Source organism: Pleurodeles waltl, chromosome 11 (assembly GCF_031143425.1).
Source record: "Pleurodeles waltl isolate 20211129_DDA chromosome 11, aPleWal1.hap1.20221129, whole genome shotgun sequence".
NCBI classification, from domain to species: domain Eukaryota; kingdom Metazoa; phylum Chordata; class Amphibia; order Caudata; family Salamandridae; genus Pleurodeles; species Pleurodeles waltl.
The window spans coordinates 508,656,022-508,675,329 of NC_090450.1; the positions used below are offsets into that span (position 1 = coordinate 508,656,022).

Genomic DNA, 19,308 nt, shown 5'->3' on the forward strand with positions numbered 1-19,308 from the left:
TGTGGTTTTGGGCAGTTACTTACCCCAGAAAAGTCCAACACCTGAGGGTTGATTCATCCTTCTTCATGTAACAGGAGGGGGTGTGTGGGCCCTCTCCCCAGAGCCACTTGTGCCCTTGGACTCCTTTCCAGGGGTACGGAGCACAGAGAGATCAGCGGGTGGGGACCCAATCCTGCCACTTCCAAATTGCATTGTGCCCTTCCCACACTTCCCATGGGCATGCCTGGTGGAGCAGGGGGCACCCAGACTACAGACCCAAGCCTGTGCTGCACGTGTGATGGCGCAAAAACAAGAGGAGGCCGGCTCCATGCCAGGACACAATAGCAAAGCCAGCAGCTGGAAGTGGTGGGCCTAACACAAGTGGGCTTCCCCCATGGCTCCTGATTGTGCATATTCCTATTGCGCCATTGCAGGGGCAAGGGCACCTGAATCCCTTAAAAAGATTGACATTGTGGCATGAAGCCACTCTTGTAAAGCATTTTTTGTCTACAGCAGCAGAGCCACTCATTTACTATTCAGCCCTCTAGGTGAAGGAATCAACATAGGCACCTGATGGGCCCTCTAAATAGCATACTGGTGTTCTGTGATGTTCCATGAAGGACAGGAAACCTCCAGTGCTTTCTAAAATGTTCTGATGGCTTCCAGGGGTGCAGCGGCACACACCAGAGCCCACACAGGTTTTTCCAAAAGTGTTGCCCTAAGTCTCCCAGGGATTGCATTTATACATCACAGAGAGGTTTCACTTATTTCAAAACACTCCTGGAGCTTTTGCACACAGGCTCTGGAGTGTTAGGGCCTTTTTAAATTGCTCCTAAAGAGGCAGTGACTGTAGCATAAATGTTAAAATAAGACTGGGTCACTTAGTATTCAATATAATTCTTTATGAGTATTGTTGATGCTCGAAAGTGTAAGGTTTGGTATTACAATGAGTAGTATTGAATGTTTGTACTATCTTCATGATTTCAGTGATTATGAAATGATGGCTTATAACAAACTTCTGTTTTTACTAATGTGGTAGCACCCTGACAAAGCCAGTACATCTCGTATTATTAATAAAGACACCCTTTATATCTGGTATAGGAGGGTGGGCATTGTGATTACGGGGTGTGTACTGTTCTGAGGGTGTTGCCAAAGGGATTCCTATCTAACTGACTGTGTATATTTGTAATTAGTGCCTACTATTTAGTAGCGTGTTTCTATGAGAAAAAGCACTTACTGGCCAATGATTTGTTGATTGTTGTGGTAGCATCCTCACGGGGTGGGGGTAATAGTCCACACCACCTCTCCTGTGTATGTCTTATACTGCTTTGTTTTGCTACCATGAGAGAGTCCACTGTGACAATGGGATACGTGGCTCCCAGTAAAGAGAAAGTAGTGGACTTATTACTGGTGAAGGATTCACATCCTTCATAACTAATAACCTCATTTCTTACACTAACAACTTCACTTATAATGCAAGCAATGTTTTCAGACGGGAGAACATTACCAATTAAATATTTGTTATTCCAAAATCTTATCATGTCACTGTGTGCATAGAAATAAACGTAGCACCTCTCTGCATATTTGTCAAATCCTAGACGGGATAATAAACACAATCTTCCACATGTTTTAAAAAACATAATTAATAACTAGTCTAGAGTGCTGAATGCAGCCAAATAGTACATTAAAGTCAATGAAAAATAAGATGCTAATGCATAGAGTTTTAGAACTCTGGCCACCAGTGTGGAAAAAGTATGAAGGAAAACCAGTTTCCACTCCCAGACAGATTCCAGTAGAGGCTTGGCAGTAGAAACAGCGAGCCATTTTCTGTTCTCTTCTCTCCTAGCAGGGCTGTTTAATGTCAACAGAAAAGTGGTTTTCTAAAGAATAAACAGAGCTCAGATCTGCAGCTCATTTGATAGAGCTGACTAAACACTACAAGGCTTGACTGCCCTGCTTATTACAAAACTGGCTTTCTTTTTTATTCCTAACACACTTTTTACCTTAAACTTATTTTTGCATGTGTCAGTGAACTGCAAAATAAGGGTGTCTTTGTGCTGTTTTTTCACCGTGACTAAACGATTTCCGCAGTCCAGAGATGTTCGTCACCCATTACTACAATTAAACAATATTTATTCAAAATTTCACTGCGAATTTGCAGGCCCAGCTATGTCCCCTGTCACATTGAACTGCAACGGTTACTATTGAAAGCAATTATCTTAAATGCTTGATTATGTGTTTTTAGGGATGGGTCGACCTACCCACTAGTAAAATGCAGCCAGCTTTTCAGGTATCCCCAATGAATATGAATGAGGCAAATTTACATATACTAAAAATTATGATTTTCAGAGATTATTGCATATGGCCGTCTGAAAACCAAACTAGATTTTAGGAAACAAACGATGTTTCATATTGTTATGTTTCCAATTAATACCAATAAGCTCTGTGGTAGTTGCAGTTTAGGAATAAAAATAGAAGCCCGGTGGATAAAACCAGTCTGCACATTGTTCTTTATACAGCACACCGTCATAGTTGCAGATAGGGTCACAGTCTTCAAACAAAAATATACATTAAACTTAGACCATTAGTACTGTACTGTGATTTTTGCCCATGGCTTGGGTTTTTAGAGTGGCCGAGGTTATACACCATAATTGTGCTAGTTGAGATTTGGTAGATTTATTCCTAGGTTAGGTTAGTGCGATTTACTGTGTTTATCCCAGCACTATTAGCGGGTAGAACGATCTCTTTTGTTAGACCTGAACCTTTCTCGCCCTTGTAAGCTGTCGGTTCTACATTCTTATCCCATTCCTCATTGCGGGTCATTTTATAGTGTCCTCGCTGTGCTCCATACAAACGCGTTTTGTGATGTAAAACCTTTTCAATATACTCATCCCGTTGAAAGGTAGCATTGATTTTGGGTTCTACCACATTTATGTAATTGTCAGAAAGGTACAATACACAATGCTGCACCCCCTTAGCCATAGGACTGAGGTTGGAAAGCTACAGCTCTTTTTGCGAGATGTATAGAGTCTGCAGAATGAATCAACATCTGGAACTGCTGTTCTTCAAGGTGGAGCACATTATTAATTGTGTTAGTAAATTATACTGCTTACATATTTATGTAACTTACCTTAATGCCGATGACACTATACGCAATATTAGAAATATTAAAAATGTGCCATTTATCGAGAAATTGGCTTGCATATATTTTTTACTAATTGAATGAGGTCAGCATTTTAGATCCTCGAATTCTGCAGCACACCAACAGATGATTAACATGACACACTTTTGATTGCTTTCTTACACTCTACATTGAGTGGGTGTTATTCCCTTTTCAGCCAGAATATCCTCAACTCATGGTTCCCATATGTTTCTGTTCCTAGAATACACGTCACGGTAATGAGTGCTGACCTTTGGTTGTTCATGGTTCATGCTGCAAATCTGCCCGATGAATCATTGTTAATATTCATAATTTTCCAGATTTATTGCAGTTTGACGAATGCTTTACCTCACTGAGTACTGCAAGCTGACTTTTTTTTTATGAGAATAGCTTTTTTATCATTCTTATTTCAAAAGTTTTTTTCAGTCCATCTATTTACCTGTTTTTATAATGTTTGCAGCGTTTTTGTTGTAGTGGTTCTTGTGGTTCTTGAGTAATATTTTTTTTAATTTTCAGCCGTGTCCAGATGTTTACTGGTTTCCAATTTTTTCTGATAAAGCCTGTGATGAATTGGTGGAGGAAATGGAGAATTTTGGACAGTGGTCTGGTGGGAAACACCACGTAAGTATTTCAGCTTGTTAATCATGGTGCGTGCTCACTTCAAGACGTAAACTTGTTATCCCGCATTTCACAGTTCCTGTTTTGCTCAACATCCCTTTAGAACAAATCCTTGATATCTATCTATCTATTTATCTATCTATCTATCTATCTATCTATCTATCTATCTATCTATCTATCTATCTATCTATCTATATGCATATATTTATATATAGACATATAAATGTACACACTTGCTCAAATTTTGTAAGGGACAACCGTATAAAATGCTCAAATATTGCCATCAAGAGGTTCTGCTGACATTATAAACCATGAAGCTAAAGTCTGAATGGTTTGTGAATGGCTCAGAATCAGCCAGGCAGGTATACAGGTTAAACCCAAACGTTATCAGTTATACATTTTTTATAATACTTATGGGTAAGAGTGGGATGAGGCTGTTTAGGTTCTGTTTATCTTCCCCCAAAAGAATAAGGACAAAGAAGACCCAAATGCATATCACCCAATTACACTTTTAAATACGGATCATAAAATCATGATGAAACTCCTGTCCAATCGATTCAATGCGGTTCTCACCACCTTGGTGCATCCCAACCAAAATAGGTTTATTGCCGGGTGACAACTCACTTCTAACACACATTTTTTGGCTGAGGCGCTGGACTATTTTGCCTCCAATAAAAGCCCTGCCATTATCCCTTTGTTGGATGCGGAAAAAGCCTTTGATTTAGTGGTATGGGATACACTGTTTGAAATATTATCTAGATTTGGGGTCCCCCCCCCCCCAGGTTTTAGGGCTAATTCAAACGATATATCAAAATACTGAAGCCAATATAATAATGAACTCCGTAAATGGAGGTAAAATACTAGTTCAGCGGGGGACGCGTCAAGGGTGCCCCCTCTCTCCTATTCTGTTTGCTCCAACCTTTAGCTATCACAATTAGACAAAATAAGTGGATCCATCCTCCATTGAAGCCGATATGGAAAATTCAACTGTACGCAGATTATATTATCGTGTTCCTTGATGATGATCGAAGCTTCCAGGAGGAGGTGCCCACCGGGATGTCAGACTCCGATGGGCTGACGGTGGTGCAGGTCGTAATCAGCCAGGGCGGCGCTGAACTCAGCACTGCCCTGCTGATTATAACCTTGTTCTCCGACAGCCTTTTAATGGCGGTTCAACAGCCATGTAAAGGCTGGCAGAGAACAAGTGCAGGGGGCCACAGGGGGATCTCTGCACTGCCCATGGCCGTGGCATGGGAAGTATAGGGGTCCCCCTGCCCAGCACCCTCAAAATGAGCACTGTCTGCTGTGCAGACAGTGCACATTTTGAGGCTGTTGGTGCCCCATGCGTGTGGCAGCATTACCGCCGGCTTTCTTATGAGCCCGTGTCAATGCTGCTACATGTTTCCCACTGGGTTGTGAGGTTTAGTCACAGCCTGGGCCCCGTTAGTTAGGGCATTAACTGTATGTGTTGCATACCATACCCAATGGAATTCATGAGGTTTGTTTCTTTGAGTCATACCCATAGCTCAGTTTTTAACTACTTTTCAGTGAAAATATATATGTGCATAAATATAGTAAGGTTAAAATTAAAAGGTACAAAGGTAAAAGTGACGTTATAGTTAGGTGAAAAATTAAGTGCCAACGTAATGTTTTAAACTAAAAAAAGCACTGACATTCACCAGTTATAGTTATCTCCTGTAACTATAACTTGTGCCCTTAGGTAACTATAACTTGCCCCTCGCCTTGCACTGCTAATTACCTCTCATCTTACATCACTCTTTACATGTTTTATAACATCACTGTAGCATTTCAGTTGATATAATTGATGGCAACCTTGCATTAATTTGAGAGGTCCTCAGTTATGTCGTGTGTGAGGTCATCAGTAGTGCACGGTGGAGATGGGAAATATGCATAGATAATCATAACTGACTAATTTCAGATTTTCTGAGTTTTTTGTAATTCTATATGATAAGAACAGATTAAACCATAACTTACCATCAACAAAGTGTTTTCAGTGATTTTTTGAAGACATACTACATCCTCCTCCTATATATCCAACTGCTAGTATACCACGCCTTTTGTCATGAGCAGTGGCTGTTGGTATATTGGGCCAGGCCATTGGCAGAGTACACTTCCCAGCAACCTGCTTGGTGAACTGCTGCTGCTGATGGCCTCTAGCATGCAACCTTGAATGGCCACGCCTAACTCAATATAAATATAATGTAGTGACCATAATTTTGTAGCTCTCCATATTCAACATGGTTTACCAATTCAGTTATTGTGTGGTAGGTTCGGTCTTCTTTTATCTTCTTGGGCAAAAAGAACTCCTTGACTGCGCTAGATTCCAGTACCTGTATCAAGCAGTACGGTTAATATTTTCTGCACTGCGTTTAATGAATTGATCTCTCCTTTGAAATCGTAAACATTTATTAATCTTACATTTTAAGCATTTTCTCAAATTGAAAAGAGAAGACATTAGAAAGAATTGAAAAATACACAAAGTTGAAATATTTCACATTAACGAATAACTCCTAGAAACTAGGGAAAAAAAGATAGGCCAATTTCAGCATGTTAGTGGAATGTATCTGAATTGCTGTTTGACATGCAAACATATTGCAGCATCTTTAGTGCTTAATTTGAGCCAGTAGCTGCCGGTGGGTGTCACAGGTACTCACTTTTAGCGACCAGCACCCATTTTTCCTCAACAGACGTTGCCAGAGAGCAGCAGAGGAAACAAACACACAAAGATGAAAGCAGGATGATGAGAAAGACTGAGAATCCTTCTGAAAAGGAGAAAGTAGGGACCGATAAGGAGTGAGGCACAGAGAGTGCCTGACAGTGGATTAAAGAGGCATGAGATGGATTTAAGACTAAACAGCCTAATGGCCTTATTATTATCACCAGCCTCATGTTGGCGGTCGGACCACCGCAGATGTTGCAGTCTGACCGCCACAATTACGAGGTGGGTGGGCAAACCTGCCAACTTACCGCCATCCCCACCGGGATCTCAGACTCCGATGGGCTGAAGGTGGTGCAGGTTGTAATCATCCAGGGCGGCACTGAACTTAGCACTGCCCTGCTGATTATAAACTTGTTCTCCGACAGCCTTTTCATGGCAGTTCAAAAGCCATGAAAAGGCTGGCAGAGAAAAAGTGCATGGAGCCACAGGGGGGCCCCTTCACTTCCCATGGCCGTGGCATGGGAAGTGCAGGAGTCCCCCTGCGCAGCACCCTCAAAATGAGCACTGTCTGCTGTACAGACAGTGCACATTTTGATTGTTTTGGTACCCCCTGCGCGTGGCAGCATTGCCACCAGCTTTCTTATGAGTCCGTGGCAATGCTGCTACATGTTTCTCATTGAGCTGTGAGGTTCCCAGCCAGTCATCCCAGTGGGAAAGTTGTTATGAGGCCAGCAGGGAAGTCGCCAGCACATCAGCGACCACCCTGGTGGGAATTTGGCTGACGTGTGTTTCTGTCTGCCAAACTCCTAATCGCCCCCCCTAAGAGTTCAGCAGACTGTTATTTTATAGCACCAGTTGCTAACATCTGAACAGAGGTTTGGGCACCGGCACTCATTCTTTTGCAAATTGAGCACTGAGGGCCCATATTAAGGCCCGTGGCTCAGAGCGGGACAGCAAGTGCCTTACTGCGCTGCCCTGTGCCATTAGGAAAGGGCAGAAATGTGCCATATCTACAAGATACAGCACATATATGTCCTCTCCTCCTGCACTGGTGCACACATTTCTGCTATGCGCCAATGCAGCACCCTTGCACCATGATTCAAGTGTGCCTGCATTGTAGGGATGATTATTTTTGTGCAGGAAGGGATACCATCCTGCGGAAAAAGCAATCACCAGAGGTGTTTTCCTCTATGTGTGCTATAGAAAGAGGAAAAAATGGACAGTAATAAATATATTTCTTCCTTTGACTCTTACACCAACTCTTACACCACTGCTAAGGTGACGTAGGAACCTGACACATTCCAAAACTTGTAAATCTGGGAATGCATCAGATTACTTAGGGTTCCATGGGTGCTACGTGGGAACATCCCAAGTAACACCCATGGAATGTCCCTTTCACACTGTTATGTGTGAAAAGGGTCCATATTTACAAGCCCATGAAAAGCCACAGAAGTTGAATTTGCGTAGCCTTGTAAATATTGGTTGGTACACATGCCAAAGGAGCATAAAAAAAATGACACTCCAGTGGTGCGGTGTGCCACTAGGGACTCGTAAATGAGGCCCTGATTATCTAAATGTTTGTAAGCCCCTACACCAAGTGTTAGTACCTCTCACAGAAGCCAGAGATCATCTTGCACATGTAGAGGAAAATAATATAAAAGCACCTGATGAAGCGACTTAGGGCCTTCATTCGAGTTTGGTGGATGGAGGACATCTGCCAAAAAACAGTGATGTCCGGTTTGCTCTATTTAGAAAATATAGGGACTGTATGCACTCAAAATATAGCAGCCGAGACATCAGATGCTCTTTTGGCATCTGTCCTGCATCTGCCAAACTTTAATAAGTCCTTCACAACTCATTATGAACTAATAGCATATACCAATAGCAGGTTTAAATTATTAAGTCGTTTAATTTGTGGTTAATTTGGTGAATCACGTGTATTCTGTTCAACCAGCTTTAAAGCATAACAACTTCACAGCACATTGTCTACGTGGTTTGTTAACTTACTACATTAAGCATTAGAGGGTCGTATTAAGCAAGTGATTGCCAGTGATTCATAGAGTGTTGGAGAGTGTCTGACATGTTGACTGTTTTATTGATCAATTAGGACAGCAGGATTTCAGGAGGTTATGAAAATGTGCCGACCGACGACATTCATATGCGGCAAATCGGACTTGAGACTGTATGGCTCCATTTTATTAGAGAATTCATCGCCCCTGTGACTCTGAAAGTTTTTGCTGGATATTACACCAAAGTAAGTTGAAGGCTTCTTATTTCTGGATGTCAAAGGACGAAAGGGCTAGTAACTGCATGTACTCAAATATCCTGTCGTTACTTTTTAGGGTTTTGCTTTGCTGAATTTCGTCGTGAAGTACAGTCCTGACCGACAACGCTTTCTGAGACCACATCATGATTCCTCCACGTTCACCATCAACATTGCACTTAACAGGAAAGACGTAGACTTCCAGGTACTTTCAGAACTTTGTTTCAGTTGTTTATATTAGCATTTATTGTGTTTATATAGCGCAGCTAATACCGGAAACAAACGTAGGATCTTGGCTTCTTCAAACAAAACAATACAATTTGAGCTAATGAATAATTTAATAGATAAGTATAATTTTGTATGAGAGAAAGTGTAGATGTTTACAAAGATCACAGGTAAATCATGAATACAGGGAACTTATAGCTAGTAGTTGCGTTTAAGGAATGCTTTCTTATTTGTCTTTTAAGACTGCTTTCAAAACGGTTAAGTATGCCTCTCAATGTAACAATAAAATAATTTGTTGACTTCCGCATGCCTCTTTGCAACAGCTGAACTGATCTTCCAATGAGGGAATTCTTATTAAATGAAACCGGAGACGTTTTACGGGATGGCTAAAGTGGGCAATTGCCCAGGGCCCCCACCTTGAAAGGAACCCTTGGGGAAGAGCCCTTTCTCTCTATTTTACCTCTACCTATACTATTTCTCTATCTAAACTTCTTTCCATCTACTTGTACCTCGATGTCTATCGCTCTACCCTGTGTCACCGTAATGATTTTGGGATCCCAGGCAAGGTATTTTTCAACTGTTTATGTTTATCATAGAATTTAGTATTGTTTGACATCATGCAGGCTTCAATTCTCAGGAAATGGATAGTAGAAATCTGATAGAGACTTTTAGTTGCAGATTCCTTACCTTTGAGTTTCCCACAGGCGTCAGACTGTATCCGGAGATTTTTCTTCGGGCAATACCCTTGCCGTAGGTGGCGTCAGTCGACTCCGCGGTCGTCGTTCGTGTCGTAGTCGCCATGATGACGTCAGGAGTACTATATAGATGCCGCCTTCCCGCAGTGACGTCAGTTCTTTTCTTTCAGCGCCACATGCTGATCTGGAGAAGAGCTACTCCGGTCTGTTTTTGACAGAATTCAACCGTTTTGTCGAGTTTTCCAATGAGCTATTTAGTGAGGATGTCCCCGAAGACTGGATTTAAGCTGTGCACGATGTCAGTGACAGATCCTCATAGGGTTTGTCTGTGGTGTCTCGAGCGCAACCACCACCCGAAGTCGACTCCGCGGAAGTCTCAGTCTCGTTCGAGAGGAAGATCTCGAGACTGTTCGCGGAGTCATCACCACTCGTCTTCTTCAAAATCCTTGAGTCAAGGTAAGAAGAAGTCGAAGAGATCCTAACACTCTCAGACTTCGCCCCGTCGCTTAGCTGACACAACGAGGGAAGAGCGTCAACGCTCAAGACGTCCGTCTGTGGAGCCTGCATCTGGGTCGTTTCTTCGCTTCCCGGAGTTGCTGGAGCGACCCTCGCCCAACTAAAAGAATTTTATGAGGCTATGTGCCTTATCTTTGGGTTGACCCACTGTGATACAGCGCGTTCGTGCCCAAGGGGGTCGGTAGAGGGGCCTTCGGGTTCCCCCGCCAGCGGCTTCGGCTCCGAGACCCTCACTGATGCCGGTCGCACCTTTGAGACCTTCCCCGGCGCCAGTTCGATTGTCGACGCTCCCTACGTCGGTAGTGCCCACTATCGACCCAATCCTTATCCCGACGACTCGGATTCGGAGCGGCGTCGGCCGACGCTGCCTTTGTCTTCGATGGGGCCTATTCGCCCCATTTCGGATTCTGACCCTTTTTCCTATGGGTACGACTACCAGGATGACCCCTCTATGGACTGGGCTCAGGAATTGGTGATGCCAGTGGTCTGGATACTTCTTCTGATGTTGGCATGCTGTCTCCTCCTACCGTGGCTATGGCGTAGGGAGCAACTTATGATATGGTGGTCAGTAGGGCAACTGAGGTTCTTAGCCTGGAGCTTCCTACGGTTGAGGTCAGGTCTAATCTCCTGACAGAGGTGCTTCAGCCTGGGGCTTCTACTTCAGATCCCCTTTTGCCATTCAATGCAGCCCTTACTGATGTCCTTTTGGGTACCTGGTCCAAACTCAACACAGGGCCTCCTGTGAGTAGGACTATCGCATGCTGCCATCGGCCCGCTCCGAACAACCCTAAATTCCTGTCCTAACTACCCACACCTGAGAGTCTTGTCATCCAGCCTTCCTCTTCTTCAGCCGCATTCCCTTCTGCACCCCCGGACAGGGAATCAAAAAGACTGGAACAGTTTGGTAAGAAGTTGTTATCTTTCTCAAGTCTTGTGCTGCGGTCTGTGAACACCGCATGCCTTTTGGGCCGCTATACCCACTCTTTGTGGGATACGGTTGCGCAAGTCCTGCCACAGATACCGGAGGAGGCCTGTGCTATTGCCTCCCAAGCTGTGAATGAAAGGAGAGATGTGGCAAAGTTCACCATCCGTTGTGGGCTTGACACGACCCACTCTCTGGGCAGATCGGTTGCTACGACAGTGGCCTTACGACGCCAAGCCTGGTTGTGAACTTCTGGGTTTTCTGGGGATGTCCAACAGTCACTCATTGACATGCCCTTTGATGGCTCCCTTCTCTTTGGAGACAAAGCGGACTCTGCCTTGGAGAGATTCAAGGATTCCCGGGCTACGGCTCGGTCCCTTGGCCATTCCTCTGCCCCTCAACTCACCCCCACAGACAGCTTTTCACCCCCTTCGTGGCCACGGAAGGGGCTCCCTGTTGCGTCCTCCACCCAGCCACTGTGCCACCCATGCTGCCCAGCCTCTGCCGGCCAGGGATGTGGAATCCCACATGGGCGTGGGACAGGGACCCAGAGGTCTGCCCAGTCCACCTCTGTCCCCGCTGCAGCCTCCAAACCCTCCTAGTCCGCTCCCTCATTCCCATCCAGTTGGCGTCAGGATTCGCCATCACCTGCCCCACTGGGAATCCATCACTACGGAAGGTGGGTTTTGCAGATAGTTTGGAAGGGCTACTCCCTCCCTTTCAAATCTGCTCCACCAGCCACGCCTCCACCCTTCAGTCACCTTCCATAGGATCATTTGGCACTTCTCCGCCAGGAAGTCATAGCTCTCTTGGCCAAGAGCTATAGAAATGGTCCCTGTGCCCAAAGTAGGTCGTGGTTGTTATTCCCGCTACTTTCTGGTGCTGAAAAAGGACAGGGGCTTACGTCCTATCCTAGACCTTCAGCACCTGAACTACTTCCTCAAGAAGTAGAAATTCAAAGTGCTCACCCTGGCTCAGGTTCTGTCTACCTTGGACCCAGAAGATTGGATGGTAGCGTTGGACTTGCAGGACGCTTATTTCCACATTCCCATCCTGCCTGCCCACAGACGTTACCTACGATTTGTGGTAGGGTACGAGCACTTACAGCTTACCGTGCTCCCCTTCGGCCTTACCAGCGCCCCTCAGGTGTTCATGAAAGGGATGGCGGTGGTTGCAGCTCATCTGCGCAGGTTAGAGGTGTCAGTTTTCTCCTACCTTGACGACTGGCTGTTGAAGGCGGACTCACCCCAGAAAGTCATCTCCCACCTTCAGACTACGGCGAACCTCCTGCACACACTGGGGTTCACTATAAACGTGCCAAAGTCACACCTGACTCCCTCTCAAATGCTCCCTTTCATCGGAGCTGTTGTGGACACCGTGCAGTTTCGGGCTTATCCTCCCCAGTCCAAGACATTCAGGCTATGATTACGATCTTTCAGCCTCAGTCTTGGGTTTCGGTGAGACCTACTCTGAGGCTGCTCAGCCTCATGGCCTCCTGCATCCTGCTAGTAACACATACCAGATGGCATATGCAGGCTCTGCAGTGGAACCTGATGTTCAAGTGGGCGCAGCATCAGGGGAATCGCTACGACATGGTCCAGTTTTCGAAGGGGACTGCGAAAGACCTGCAGTGGTGGCTTTCGAATCCTCATTGGGTCCACAGTAGATCCCTCTCCCTTCCGCTACCAGATCTCTCTATGGTGACAGATGCGTCACTTCTGGGTTGGGGCGGCCACATGGGAGAGGCAGAGATTAAAGGCCTCTGGTCTCCAGCGGAGTCTGGGCTCCATATCAATCTTCTTAAGCTCCGGGGGCGATCAGGCTTGCATTGAAAGCATTTCTTCCCTCTCTCAAAGGGAAAGTAGTGCAGGTGTTCATAGACTATACTACCGCCATGTGGTACTGCAACAAACAGGGTGGAGTAGGGTCCTGGACCCTTTCTCAGCAGGCTCTGCACCTGTGGTCGTGGCTGGAACTTCACAACATTACCCTGATGGTTCATCATCTGGTGGGTTCCCTCAATGCCAGAGCGTACAAACTCAGCCGTCGATGCACAGCTGATCACGAATGGCGTCCCCATCTAGAGGTGGCGCAAGGTCTCTTTCAGCAGTGGGGAGAGCCTTAGTTAGATTTGTTCGCCTCTGCAGAGAACGCGCAGTATCAGCTGTTTTGCGCGTTGGAGGCAGCACTCGTTCGGAGCTGCTTTTAGTCTCAAGTGGAACTCCGGCCTCCTTTAGGTCTTTCCGCATATACCACTTCTGCCCAGGGTTCTCAAGAAAATCAGGAACGACCGGGCCCAAGTCATCTTGGTGGCTCTGGGTTAGGCACGGAGAGTCTGGTATCCAGAGCTATTGAGCATGTCTATCGATCCTCCACTCAGAATGCCTGTTCGGGCAGATCTTCTGTCGCAGCAACATAGGATGGTTCTTCACCCAAACCTGTCCAACCTCCGCCTTCATTCGTGGAGATTGAGCGGCAACAGTTGACGAATTTTGATCTTTCACCCAAAGTCCGTGATGTTATCTTGGCAGTCAAGTGTCCCTCAACCAAAACTGTATACGCCTGTCGTTGGAATAAATTTGTGGCATGGTATACCAACAAATCTGTTGATCCCCTCTCTGCCCCTCTATCCGAAGTTCTTCTGTTCATTCAATCTTTGACCCAGCAGGGCTCTGCTTTGGGCACCATTAAAGGGTATTTATCTGCTATTTCCGCCTTCTGTAGGTTACCTGATCGGCCCTCACTTTTTAAATCTCCTATTGTGAGGATATTCCTAAAAGGCCTCAACAATTTATTTCCTCCCACTCCATTTATCATCCCTCAGTGGGACCTCAATCTTGTCCTTACTTATTTGATGTGTACTCCCTTTGAGCCGATGCATAATTGTCCATTGTCGCTCCGCACCTTCAAAATTGTCTTTCTTGTTATTATCACCTCTACTCGCAGGGTGAGTGAAACTTCAAGCCCTTTCATCTAAACCTCCATACTTGTCTGTGCACACTGACAAAATGGTGTTGTGCACTAAGGCTTCCTTCCTTCCTAAGGTGGTTACACCTTTTCATCACCCTGCCTACTTTCTACGCACCCCCACATCCTTCCCATGAGGAGGAGAGACTCCACTGTCTGGACCAAAAAAAAGCATTGGCGTTCTATCTTTATCATACTAAAGATTTCTGGGTTGCCGATCAACTCCTTGTTGGGTACTGGGGTACGAAAAAAGGGAAGGTGGTGCAAAAGCATAGCAACTCTCGATGGGTGCTTCTTTGCATCAAAATGTGCTACGCGTTGGCCAAGAATCAACCCCTTGAAGGCTTGCGTGCTCATTCCACCAGAGCAACTGCTGCTTCCACTGCATTAGCATGCGGAGTTCCTGTCCTGGATATCTGCCAGGCAGTTACGTGGGTGTCCCTGCACATGTTTGCTAAACATTATTGCCTGGACAGTCAGGTCGGTCGGGATGGCTACTTTGGTCGTTCGGTCCTGCAGGACTTCTAGTATGATCTTGGTTTGCAGCCCACCACCGAGGATGGCATTGCTTGGGTATCTGTTCTAAGGTAAGGAATCTGCAACTAGAAGTCTCTATCAGATGTACAAGTTACTTACCTTAGGTAACAAAATATCTGGTAGAGACATATTCTAGTTGCAGATTCCTTACTGCCCACCCATCCTCCCCGCTTGTGAACTGATTTCTAGGGGCAGGGATTTCCCTTTCAGGTCCTTAGCTCTGGCGCACCAATCTCAGTGTTCTTAGCGGCTCTGCGGTTTGGCGTGGAAAGTTGTTAAAAGAAACTGAAGGCGGCATCTATATAGTACTCCCAACGTCATCACAGTGACATGACACTCGCGGAGTCGACCGACGCCACCTCCCGACGCGCAATGGTATTACTCGAAGAAAAATCTTCGGATCCAGTCTGACGCCTTAGGGAAATTCTAAGGTAAGGAATCAGCTACTAGAATATGTCTCTACCAGATATTTCATTACGGAAGGTAAGTAAATTGTACTTCATATTTGTTCAGTACAGGGGCCCCCAAAATATGTCTTGCCCAGGGCCCCCAAAATCCTTAAGATGACACTGAATGAAGTAAATGGAAAGTGACTATGTATCACACTATTGTTAGAGGCTGTTACTCTTGAGGCCTGATTGCCAATGTCTAGGTAAATTGTGACCTCCACACAAAAAACTTTTTGGCACAGGGATCACAATTATAAGTGATGCTGTGTTTGTTGCTCACGAAGGTGGCCACATTGTCAGTGATATGTTTGAACAAGTTGTTCAGTTTAATATTTCACTGAATCGGGCAGGATAGAAAATATATGGCGTCATAGTAAGAGAGACTGGAAGAATGCGTGAAGATCTTATTTTGGTTTGAGATGCCAGTGGATGGGGGACGGCAGGAATGCTGTTAGGAATATGATAGAAATGGTGAGCACAGAGTAGCTGAACCATATGTAATTAGCAATACACAAGTAAAGGAAGAAATTGAGGCAGTGACCTTTCCCATGGGTGGAGGTAGTTGAGAAGAGGTAAAGGTCAGCTGACACCTTTGTATGCTTATGTATTGAGAACCTCTGATCTTGTGAGTTCATAGGTTTGACATTTCTACATTCAAAGAACTAATTACCTTTTTTTTTAACTAAAAGCAGGTATTTGTAAAGCCCAATTCTAGCCGTGGTTCAGACGGTTAAAACTCATCAAATGGTTACTCTGTCATATGTACTGTCTGCAGTGATCTTATTAATCAAAATCCATTTTTTAATCCCCTTAAGTATAGTTTCTGAAAATAGAAACCATCGAGGATGTTCAATCCAAGCTATTTGGGTAGTGTTTTTTTTAATGAAGAATGTGATGGCTACATTGACTCTCCCAAAAAGACCTTCCTATGACCACCGTTCTTTTATGGGCAGTATTCTCTTTCATACAGAGTTTTGCTAAATAATGTTTTGAAACTCTGCCTCCTGCTCCTCGGACTACCAATGATAATCAAGTCACCTGTTCTCCTACTCATTGATAGACTGAAGGGTGGTGTTTAAATTGTACTATACGTTCTACCTGTTCTTCTCAGCTGTTGACATTGTGTGTGCTTCTTACCAGACAGCAATTTGGCTAGTATAACTAAAAAACATGAAAATTGCTTCCCATTTGTAGGTTGCCTAGGATTGTATAGGATTGTATAGGGAAGTTAGAACTTTTCTATTACGGTACATTGGAAGTGCCTTTTAGACCCATTCGGTAGATCGAAAATTTACAAACATGCTTTGATTTTAGTTTGAGTACTTAGAGCTACTATTAAGACATAAGCCAAATTGAGCTACCCCACAGAGTGTGTTTGCACACACTAGTTATACATTTCTTGCCCAAATCTAGAAACAGAGAAAGGTCATCAACACAAAATACTCATAAGCATAATTTTTGTGGTAGTACCCATTTATACTGGGATGCTTTTGAGCCCTAACATACTGATCAGGTCCAATGACTTTTGAAGGGGTTAAGTCCTCGTCCTTGAAGCACTAGCTTAAGTAAAAGAGTAACCTTTATTTGTTAAAAAGAAACATGGTTTCAGACTGACCTGTTGACGTTAGGAGGCTGTATTGTGGTAAGTGCTGTAGCAGAGTCTTAGGGCCTCTTGTACTTCACTTCAATTTGATAACCAAGTTACTTAATAAGTACACTCTTCCCTACTTCACTGCTTATTTCAAATGCATTTGAAGTTGATACTGAAAATCCATATTACACCTGTATTCTGAATTGTTCTATTATGCTTTGAAAGTTTGTTCTAATATATTACTAGTGTACATATTATATTTAACCTCTTGCCTCACCCCCATTGTTTGCACAAGTGAAGGCCTTGTAAAACACGTATATAATATTTATCATTGCATTATGCCATCTTGCAGTGCCTAGTAAAGAACATACTCACAGTATTCTTACTTTCAACATGTACAGTCTTTCGCAATACATCAAATTCATCAAAATAGTGTAAATGGCATTTTATCCTTGATGATGATCCTCAATCATATCTAAGGAAGTGGCATCACATGACCTTTTTACTTGTTGATTGTACATGAAATGTTCCTTAATGAGTTTATGGTTTCACCTTGTTCTTAAACAGTAGATTACAACAAACAGCTAAAGATTTCAGAAAAAAATAAAGTCAATTTTCACTTATTTTCAAAAGATTTGAAGATACATTGCTTAATTCACTGGGCCGAAAAGCATTGTCACTTATTGCATGCACTATACAAATGTATCCAACCTCAGGGAGTGATGCACATTCTCATTAGTACAGTCAGTAGAACAAATCCTGACTTAATCCCCCTTTTTTAAGATACAGTATCAATTCATTCAGGTTTCCTGTGCCACTCTGACCATATTGTACAGTCAATTGGAGGCATAAGCAGCCTCCACACATGAGGTTTTACTGTGTTTAGTCACAAAATCTGTTTTTTTCTTGTCTAAATGTGGAGAGGATTTTGGAGGTTTTCCAAATCGAATTCTGTTCTGCAACTCAATAACTAAAAAAGGAGGATTCTCCAGATTTTCATTTTAGCCAAAAAAAGTGGTTACTCACTCTTAATATCACTTTTTTTTGTCAGTTACTTGCTCGCACCTCTAAAATGTATTTCTGTCCCTCAAATAACTTATTAGCCTCAAATATATTGTAATATCTGTGCACATACTCTTCATCATTCATAGTTGTTAAGAAATATCACTGAAAAGTAGCGTATCAAAAATGTATCAAATGATTGAAACAGCTGTACTTCAAGTCAGTATTAAGTATTTTAGGAATGATATACATGTGTAAGATAACACAATGACAATATTGTTGTATTTGTGTAATGAAATGCCTGCTTTCCCATTTGTCTTTCATGCAGGGTGGCGGTTGCCGTTTCCATAGATACAATTGCTCCCTTGACGCACCCAGGAAGGGGTGGAGCTTCATGCACCCAGGCAGGCTGACCCATTTGCATGAAGGACTCCTGGTTACAAATGGAACCAGATACATTGCAGTGTCTTTCATTGATCCATAGATTTCATTACGTCTTTGAACCCAAGATTGGTGCTTTAAACCTGGACAGTTTTGCCCTTGAAGAAGATGCAATACGTGTTAATGTTTTGTTTTTAAAACTGTATACTGGCCTGATAAGGACAATTGCAAACTTTTTCAAAGGAACAACTTTATTTCAAGTTCAGAAATGGGTGCTGTAGCCTTTAAACATGCACAAATGTTCAAAGGCATGCCATTGCCACCAAAATAATGTTCACTTTGTGTCCTGTGCCTCTTGACAAAGACATAGCACAGACAATAAATTGTGGGTAGCCTTAGTTATTTATGTGACACTTTGAAAATACTGATTTTGTAGCAATTCTATGTATATTGTTTTAGCAAAGTAGCAAAAATAAAACATTTGTATCTTTTGTATAATGTGTTATTTATAAAGAAAGAAATGTTCAACTATCCACCTTTTTTAAATATTGGCATTTAAACCATTAAAATTTTTTCCCTCAATTAGAGTGTGCACTGCTCATAACCTCACAGCGTCTTCTGGTGCATAGTGCCTGCGCACAATGTTAATTCTACAGTGAAATAAACTCAGGACAGCATCATAATGGCAAATAGAATCGTAAAATATACATGGTGTTTTATCTCTGATTGGGGTGAATATCTTTTGATGGGAGTTTATTGCAAAACAATTGATGCATGGTTACACATGTGTAGTATTACGGAATGAAATCATCTCTCATTTTGGTTTGGCCCAATGTTTCATAACCAAGTGTTTTATGTTATGCAGATATACTGACATTGGCATTGATTGACTTTACAATAGATTAGGTAGCAATCATTTTGATCATCTTGCAATTTCCAGTGGACATTTTTCACACACACTTTCAGTATCAGACACTAATTGAAACACTTCTTATAGTCAATTGTACCTGAGGGGTTAGTGAATGTATGAGAATGATTGGTCATTTGCCCTCTTTCTTCAGTGGTTACTTCCAGATCAGTTCTTAAGGGGCATCAGAAGAACGTTTAGGAGAAGAAACCCTACAGACCTTCACATGCATTTACACCTGTAGCACATATTGTATGCAAATAATGAAACATAACAATGATTCAATTTCAATTTCTCATTTACTCAACAAAAACTCATTGTATATAATAAAATTCACAATCACAATTGCAATTATTTAATTAAAATTGTTGTGTTGAATATATATACCTCAAATCACTGTAAAAAAAGGCTTACAG

At 43.3% G+C, this 19,308-nt stretch overlaps 1 protein-coding gene across 2 annotated transcripts in view; it reads left to right on the top strand.

Annotated features, from left to right (window-relative positions):
- PLOD2 (procollagen-lysine,2-oxoglutarate 5-dioxygenase 2) overlaps positions 1 to 18,476 on the top strand; it is a 353,254-nt gene extending 334,778 nt beyond the window's left edge. The window contains exons 17-20 of one of the 2 annotated variants that reach the window (XM_069213902.1): positions 3,656 to 3,760; positions 8,545 to 8,691; positions 8,780 to 8,905; positions 17,933 to 18,232. In XM_069213902.1, coding sequence (XP_069070003.1) covers positions 3,656 to 3,760; positions 8,545 to 8,691; positions 8,780 to 8,905; positions 17,933 to 18,088 — 534 coding nt within the window. In that variant the 3' untranslated portion in view covers positions 18,089 to 18,232. Of the gene's footprint in view, positions 1 to 3,655; positions 3,761 to 8,544; positions 8,692 to 8,779; positions 8,906 to 17,932 lie in introns of both variants that reach the window. The other variant, XM_069213901.1, reaches the window with a different exon arrangement.
- The last annotated feature ends 832 nt before the right edge of the window (positions 18,477 to 19,308 follow it).